The 8,818-nt window shown below is 44.3% G+C and overlaps 1 protein-coding gene across 3 annotated transcripts in view; it reads left to right on the top strand.

Annotated features, from left to right (window-relative positions):
- Positions 1 to 546: 546 nt before the first annotated feature.
- The window catches only part of iqsec3b (IQ motif and Sec7 domain ArfGEF 3b), a 40,065-nt gene continuing 31,793 nt past the window's right edge, over positions 547 to 8,818 (top strand). The window contains exon 1 of one of the 3 annotated variants that reach the window (XM_037978414.1): positions 547 to 1,312. In XM_037978414.1, the coding sequence (XP_037834342.1) occupies positions 789 to 1,312 (524 nt within the window). In that variant the 5' untranslated portion in view covers positions 547 to 788. The remainder of the gene's footprint in view (positions 1,313 to 8,818) is intronic. The other 2 variants (XM_037978413.1, XM_017406094.3) reach the window with 2 other exon arrangements.

Here is an 8,818-nt window from a genome sequence, read left to right as displayed (position 1 = left end):
GATGGAAACTGTCTGAATAGGTTTTTGTGAAGTTGTAATCTAGATGGAAGCAAGAAGTCCTTGAGAATAAAATAAAAAAAAATCCACAATTTTCCAAATGTAATGTTAATTTAAACATATAGAAATCAAACTTTATCTTTCCAAAACCAGAAACACACACCATTGTTTTAGATGATGTGCCTTAGACTGTTACTATAAGACACACAAGGAGCACAGACCTTCACACACAGCTGCTGCGTGTTTTTGTACAACTGAGATCAGATTTGAACCATTTTAGAGCCCGTTGAAGCGCGGATCATTCTGATTATGCCCTGACAGGTAAGAACTTTAAAAAGAGTCTCCTTTGTTGACGGCACAGCGGGTTTTTAGACTTGCTGAAACCTACAAAAACACATTCTCACCTCTTCAAAAAGCGAATTATCTTCACTGTCACCTATTTCACATGGAGCAACTGAGCAACAACCACTTGGACCTGTAGGGTGCGTGCTTGCTCTGAACTTTTCTCGTGTGTTCCGTGCATAATGACGCAGCCGTCTCGCCGCGCCTCCCCTCCCCTCCCTCCTGTCACATCTGGATCTGGCTCCTCTCATCAGCACCACTCAGCGCAGTGGGAGCGAGTGAGAGCCAGGGAGGGAGGGAAACGACCGGCTCGGGCGGCGCAGCTTCATCCACAACCGAGCAGAACCAAGGCGAGAGGAGAAGGACGTCCATAAATCTGCGCCTCCTCATCCCTCCATCCGCCAGTCCGCTTCTTTCTTTCTCTCCTCTCCCCTCGTGCCTCGGATATTATGAGCTCCAGCTTGCTAGAGAACCCGGTGCAGGCGATTCTGTACCTGCGGGAGCTCACCACCATCGTGCAGAACCAGCAGAGTCTCATCCAGACCCAGCGCGCCCGGATCGAGGAGCTGGACCGGCGGGTGGACGAGCTCATCGGTGAGAACAGGCACCTGCGGGACGTCAGGGTCCAGCAGCAGCATCCCTACCTTCACCATCACCATCTTCATTTCCCTGACCCCAGCTGCCTCCATCATCACCACCACCCGCAGGAACCCCAGCTCAAGACCAGTGGGGGGTCTCCGGCGGACCATCATGCGGCCGCACCAGCACAGGTGGAGGCGACTCCGGGCGTCCAGCCCCCGCCGGCTCAGCCCATGGACCCGGGGGACATGCAGCTAGTCCCGGCAGACCCGTCCACGATTTCCCCCGTGGAAAGTGAATCGGAGAACGGCGGAAGTTGCCCCAGTTGCAGATCTTTGGTTCCAATGACCCCAACAACCCTTTGTCGGTCCCTGACCCTGGCGCGGAAATCCGAGTAAGTAGACACTGAGGTTGTTTGCTTTATTTTAATTTTTAATTTTTTTAAAATTTTGTTTTGGTGCATACATATTCCAACAGAACTAAAATGTTCGAAAATATCCTCAAAGCCTCCGCTGGTCCTTAGTTCTCTGACAGCAGTACCTTTGGATGAAGGACCCGTTTGGAGTCTTTTCTGGTACCGTCGGTACTCTGTGTGCAGCATCCGTCGTAAACCGTGGAATCAGGAGCGTGCACGCGTGCGCGAGCGTGTCCCACAGATTGAGAGGCGTTTAATTAACGAGGAGACCAGATCGCAAATGTCCAACTCTGTGCTGTCCGTCGGGTGAGGAGGACGAGGACGAGGAAGAGAGGAGGATTATTTAGATGAGAAACTGGATCATGATCAGCGGATCATTACATAACAAACAGCTGTGGGCCTGAACGCGCGTGTGCACATCTGTGTGTGTGTGTGTGTGTCAGGAGCGCAGGGTGATGGTGAGACACTGTCCGTGCTGCTGCTGGCCTCTCCATCAATTACAGCACGGGATCTGGGAACTCTCACGGGATCTGTGGGCCTGTGATGCTGCTGTGTTAGATGAGGCGTTAAACACACACACGCACACACACGCGCGCACACACACAACCCGTCCTGCCTGGCACCAGAGCTTTATAGTACATCAGCACATCATCTAATGAGAGAAAACTCATGTTTCCATCTTTTTTTCCATATGTGTGTGTGTGTGTGCGCGTGTGTGTTCTGTTCTCACAAGTCGTATCCCAGCAGGAGCTCTGATTGGTCTCTCTGGGACTCCACGCCCACCAAGGGGAGCAACATAAAAAAATCAGGATGAACTGAGAGGAAAGGACACATTTACAGAACTGTGCAAAAGTCTTGAGTCACCCCTCATCTTTTATATTGTGCTTCCAAGGAGCCAAATCCTCTTTTAATCTTATGAAGGCTTTCAAAAGAAACTCTTTGGACTTTGGCAACTTTTCCCACTCATTTTTGTCCGCTACGTCAAATATTTTCAGAGGAATCTTATTTTGTTTGATTGTTGAGCCACTTTAAGTCTGATCGAACAAACATTGGGGCATAAAAAGGCTCCAGAAACTCAAGGAGTAAATACTGTAGCTACACAGAATGGACAGCTGAAAGGTGCTCACTGCAATGTTATGAAGACCGGTCAAAAAATATTCATAAAGTAAGAAACAAAATGTGCACTTATTTTCTTTATATCAATTAATGTATCCTTACATTATTTTTAGAATTTGATGTATTGGGAAGTAGTTAGGCTCAGATTTGTTGCAGATAAAAGTGCTTTGTATACGCATTTCAGAGTTGCATATCAAAAGATCTGGAAGACTACAGACGTAATGGTTGACTTCATAGTTTGCAATGAGAACCTTTAACGTTAAATATATTTTAAACTGCATCCTTTGGTTCTTTCTTATCAGCAGCCTGTTACAACAATATAATTTGGTCAAATTTCTTCAGCCGGATCTATGAAGAATACAGAAGATAACACAAGTTGACCAACATGAAAGATTATTTCAGCACCAACAATAGCTACAAGCTGAAAACTGGATCAGCTGAAATATGGCGTCTCAGCAAAGCCCTGTCAGGACTTTGATGGACTTCTTTCCTCCCTTTTCCTTAAAGACGTGACATTCAAACAATGTTCATTGGCTGCAGACAGTTTTTGAGGCCTGACATTTCTCCTTCTGTCTCCACTTTCTTCATCTTTAAAGCACACGCTGCACAAAAAAAAAAAAAAAAAAAAAACGCTGCAGAGTTCAGGTGCAAGGGTTGGGCAAAAATAAGCAAAAAAAGATGAAGCCAAGTATAAGAAGGACCTTAAAAAGTACTGATCAAAACCACAAGAAAGTGTGACATCCTGGAAACAAAATATTACTACAAATTAAACACAAATTAGGCAACTTTTTCACAGTTATGGTCCTCGGATGGGAGCCTGTTGCTCTCACTGTAAAGTCCTGTGTCCTTCTACAGACACTACTTTATATTCTTTTAGAGTTCAAATCATAGAAAAGAAAATGGCAGCGATGGTTATCAATTTGAATGCGTTTTGTTGGCAGGGATTTAAATAAAAGAAGGATTTAGAAACGTTGAAAGCAGCCAGCTGCCGTGGATAAAGCCGCAGCGCGTTTTGCTGTCTGCCTTAAAGCACCACCAGCTCAACATTTCTTCACTCCTCCTGCATCAGAACATTTGGCTCAACATCTAATGTTTGCGTTTGCTCCTGCCCGGGCCGGCAGGTGAGGGGTAGAGGTGGGGGGAGGAGGTGAGGTTTTCTTTTTTTTAAATTTTTTTTTTTTAACCTCTCTGTCCTTGGCAGCTGTGTCCCGCCTGCGGGCCGAGTGCTGCTGACTGGAGATCAGCTCTGCCCTCCGTTATTCCTGCTGTCAGTTTGTCACGGCGCGTTTTCCCTCTCGACTCGTGCACGTGCCAGCGAGCTCAAGCGCACACGCCTCTGTGTAGGAGCGTGGCGTTACGCATCTTGCTTTCTTTCTTTCTTTCTTTCTTTTTTTTTGGGATTCGTTTGTTTGAGGTCTTAAGCGTGCGCGTGGTGTTCGGATGACATGTGTTGTTGTGTTGGGAGCTCAGGGTTGGCAGGGAGTACGTTTGTGTGCTTTGCGTCGTTTGTCAGCGTTGCCACGGCACGTGAATACGCCTGTGTGGGTTTGAGCCAGGATCCTCTCCTCCGCTCGGTCTCTCTCTCTCTCTCTCTCTCTCCAGCTGAGCTTTCTATCTGCCCCACTTAGCCCATGGAGCGAACAGTAATCAGCCATTCTCAGGAGGGAGAAAGGCAGCGAGATTGAAAGAGAAAGAGGGAGATGCACGCTCAGCCGTTGTCTTTGATGGAGCCCTCGGAGGTGTCTGAAGGAGGAAGCTGGAGGCTGACACTGGAGTGGACCAATGAAAGAGACAGACTCTTAGAGAGAGAGCGAGAGCGACAGAGACAGAGAGAGAGAGAGAGAGAGAGAGAGAGAGGGGGAAAGAGAATAAAAGAGGATCAGGAGGAGGGAGGGGGTTTGCTTAATACACAGAGTGAGACAGGTACCAGGAGACACCACAAACACAGGGGAACGAGATAAAAAAAAAACGTGCACTGGCTCACCAGCACGGATGCATTAAAGGCCTAGCACTCTTTGAAGGAATGCATGTCGCCCTCAAGATGGCCGCCACAGCCACATCTTCAAGATGTGCTAACTCTCAGAGTATGCACTGAGGATGACTCTCAGCTGCGATCATATATACTTTACCCCATTATTTGTAATTTGGAGAAAGTTACTGTGTGTGTATTGGCAAAGGTTGATTAGCTGTGGCGGCCATATTAAACCGGCTTGGCTCTAAAAGTTCATCAGCTGCAGATGTACAGCCAGTGATTTCCATCTGAGAGTTTCATTCACATCCGTCCTCTGGATCATGAGGTATTTTGCTAACAGACAAACACACAGTAGAAGCTGTAGCTGCTTTTTCCAGTTCAAATGAAGCTGATCTTACTGCAAACCTTCCCTTTTTCCTTTTTGCAGTTTCTTCTGGCAGCTAAAAGCATTGTGTTTAAAGTAGTTCTACAAAACAGCAGAGGAGAGAGCAGAAGCAGGGAGGACATGAGCCAACAGCAGAATTTACATGTACTGTTAAAATATTCACCTGTTCCCGTTGTACGCTTCATCCCAGGCAAATGTGCAGACAGATGGACCCGGTGAAACATGTGTGTTTGGTGTGTGTTCTTAGCCTCTTCTGTCCGAGTTCTCACACTGACAGGAGTTGAGTGCCTTTACTTCTTTATTCACCGGTCACTTCTCTGTAATCCCTTCTTTAAACATGTTGTAAAGCGACGCCACTCAAAAGGCATGCACGCAGTCATTTTGATGAAAAGACAAATGCCACTCTGTTGTCTTCTGAGAAGCCAGGCAGTTGAACTAAAACACGATAAATACTGTTTAAAAAAAGAGAAAAACATCTATCTGGTTCTGTTCAAAGGTAACAAAATCTGCCCAGCAGCAACATTTAAAGCACACAAATTAAATGATCTTTTTTCTCTGTCTCTCTCTAATCTGCACAACAAAACAAAGCATCAAATATTAAGGTGTATAGTTTTTTTTTCTTTTTTTTGAAGGGGGGGGGGGTCTGTGTGTGTGAAGCCGCAGGTTCAGTAGTTTATCAGTCTCTTTGGGTTGCATAGCAACTGGTCCAGAACCGGATATAACCCCAAACCCAAACGGAAAAAAAAAATAAAATCCTTACTCGTATTTTTATCACCTTAAGTCTTATTTGTCAGATCACCTGTCCTACATACTGTGTTTAAACTGGAAAAACTAATTGTTGTGGTTGAACAAAACACTCGTGTCATATCTCTGTCAGGAAGGCTCTCCAAGACTGCAGCTGTGCAGATATTAAACCATCACAAGGTCTTTTGTGTACATACTTGTACTCCCTGCACAAAAAAAAGTGAGAGAGAGTGCAGAAACAAGAGGAAACTGAATCCATAAACAACCTAATTCAACAGAGTTTGTTTCTGCTTGAAAAATAAAGAAAGAAAAGAAAAAGAGGACGAACAAAGGCCAGTTTAGCTCAATTACCTGCACTCAGAGGAGGACTTATCCGTCATGAGGCAAATGCAGCACATGTGCGTATTATCACTGCATCCCCGGGGCTCACACACTTCGACACGTCTCTGCCCAAATTAACAGGTTCACACACATGATCAAAAGAGCGTGCTGCGAAAAAGAAAAGGTGTGCCCTGGAAGTGCAGCGAATGCGCCAGGGTTCAAGAGGATAAAGGGCTCAGATAATGTTTAGTAACGATTTTTAGGTCTTCAGTGTCTAGGAGAACAAATTAAAGCTCTTTACACAAATTCAAAGGGACGTACTAACAACTCGTTGGCAGCCCTTTAAATGATAATCTGTGGAGAGGTTATTGATCTCTTACCTGTTCTAATGACCTCAGTTTGGACAAACAGAGTTTCTTTCTGACTAGACTGATGAGCTAAGGGCTAGTTTGAGCAGGGTCAAGACCAAAGGGAGATGTTCCACCTTCGCCTTCTTCATACCCGTCAACATTAAACCCCGTTTCTCCAAACTGAGTTTGTTCAAAGAGCGATCTAATACAGGTAAGATACTGAATGCTCATAACTTTTCCACAGACCCCAGATTTCAGCTTATTTGAACTATCAGAATGATAGCTGCTCCTGCTCCTGCTCCTCCTGTTATCCTGAACAGGATGGGGGGGTACATAAACGTGATGGATGAACAGAAGCGTCAGGGGTTTGGATGATTTATGACTAAAGTCTATGCATAATTTAGTGTACAGTATGTTGAACTTCCAGATTTAGAACAGCACGAGGTCTGTTGTCAACTTGAAAAGAAGAGTTTTTTTTTAACCTCAATGTCAAACTGTCTAAAAAAATATTTTCCGTCAATCAGCTGATGTGACAAATGTCACTGTTTGCTTGGAGCACGTACCTTGAACACATCACCTCCATCAGGAATGTTGTTTCGAAGCAGGAAAACTGAGGGAAAAATGAACTCATTTGCATGAAAATTTAAGACTTAACCTGGAGGTGATTAGTTTTAAAGGCACATCTGACAAGATCCCTGGCACCTCAGTCAGCATGTTGCCTGACTGAGGTGCCTTTTAATATTCTCAAAGCTAACTTTGCACAATCTGATTTTCCTCCCTCCCCCTCCAATTATCTGTATTACACACATTAAACAGAACATTTGTCGTGTGTTGGTTTAAGTATTTAATTCTGGTAAATTCCACCCAGAAGATGATGTGAATTGACTTTCAATCATGAATGACCTTAGAAAAAAAAAGAGGAGGCAAATAGTCAGTATGAATAAAAAGGGCATATTTTATAATTATCTCCTCAGTAGAACAGATTTGTGTACAAATGTGGAGATTGGAAGAAAAAAAAAATAGATTCTTCTTAAATCTGCATATAATCTGGAGGCGAACAACATGATTGCCTCTTCAGGGAGAATCCATCCATCTTTGTATTCTCAAAATGTTTTGTGCTCTGGTTTCATAAGGTTTAGATTTGGATGCATTACGAGCAATTAATCCTGTTAGCTTGATAGATTAAAGGTAGCACACCTGGTTTTCCTGGTGTTTGAGGCGAAAAGAGACGCTCGAAAATGTCTGCGCTGAAAAATGAACACTGAACCGTAACGTAATCGTTTTGGAAATTTCTGATGTCCCTGGGGAGGGAGCTGCTGACAGGAGACAAATGACTTTAGTCAAGTAAGAAACTGAGAAAACAAATCCAGACAGACTTAAAGGCCCAGAATATTTTTGAAGGAATGCATATCGCCCGCTACCTTTTATGCCAGAGTTCTGGATTAAGATTATTTTATGATGAGATATGACTGAGCTGTAGCCATTCTGGTCACACCTTAAAATAACGTTATGAATCATTTCATTCAACTATGTGTTGGGGATGACTCTCAGCTACTACTACATCAGATTTGTAGCTGAAAAGCTGTTAATCTGACTAAGTTATAACTATTTTTGTATTGTTTAAAGCTGCGTAGTAGCAGCAGCCAACATTTGGTTGTTTTCAAATGGTATTGACTTGTAGTTGTACATCCAATGAATACTAACTGAGAGTTTCATTACTATGCATCTGTTCGTGAGATATTTTGCTAACAGACAGACACACACACACAGACATGAGCAAATACATAATATTCTGCCTTTCAGCTGCGGGCAGTAATAAAGACTGAAGTCTATCGAGGTGTATGTGTGTGTTTTTGCTTGAGAGGTGACACTGGAGTGGCGGGGGTCACAAGTGTTTATCACAGAAATCAAGTGTGAGTAATGCTGACAACAGATATTTAAAAGATTCTGGGTCCCTTTAAGTGTGTGGAAGTTGCCGTGAAAAGGTAGCTTTTTATAGCTCAGGCTGTCACTCCTGGTCTCGCACTGACTCGGACTGCCTGTCACTGTGGCTCTGTGTCACGAGCGATAATGTGCACTCAGGTCAGGAAACGAACTGTAGTGCAGCGGAGGATTTTACTGTCAGCCGGATTCTCTGAACACAATGTGGATGGAAGACCTCCCAAAGAGCTGAGACGCTGCAGGATGATCATGCTCAGTTTTATGTCTCCGGGAGAGGAAAGCGTGCAGCATCCAGATTCTGGAGGAGTGGATGCATGCAGTACAGCTCCCTACATGTGATGTGCTTCTTCTCTTTTTGTGCTCATAATTTGCTCCAGATAAGAGCTCCGGCATAATGCCTGAAATATGAATGCTAATGTAAAATGTATGAGAGACAAATGAGAGAGGGCAACCTAACTTAAGAGGAGGAAGACGGCAGCGGAGTTGGAATAATCGTCTGTCCCGGCTGGAAGTGGGGGATTCTGTTAAATCACAGCTGACATATCCAAACATATCAATACTCACACTCGTTCTGAGCTTCCTAAGCTTTGAACTGACCCACATTTGAATTTTTACTCTGGGATCAGCACTAAATAGTTTCATATAATCCAGAGTCC

Source organism: Kryptolebias marmoratus, linkage group LG11, assembly GCF_001649575.2.
Source record: "Kryptolebias marmoratus isolate JLee-2015 linkage group LG11, ASM164957v2, whole genome shotgun sequence".
Classification (NCBI taxonomy): domain Eukaryota; kingdom Metazoa; phylum Chordata; class Actinopteri; order Cyprinodontiformes; family Rivulidae; genus Kryptolebias; species Kryptolebias marmoratus.
This window is presented reverse-complemented; position numbering and strand designations above follow the sequence as displayed.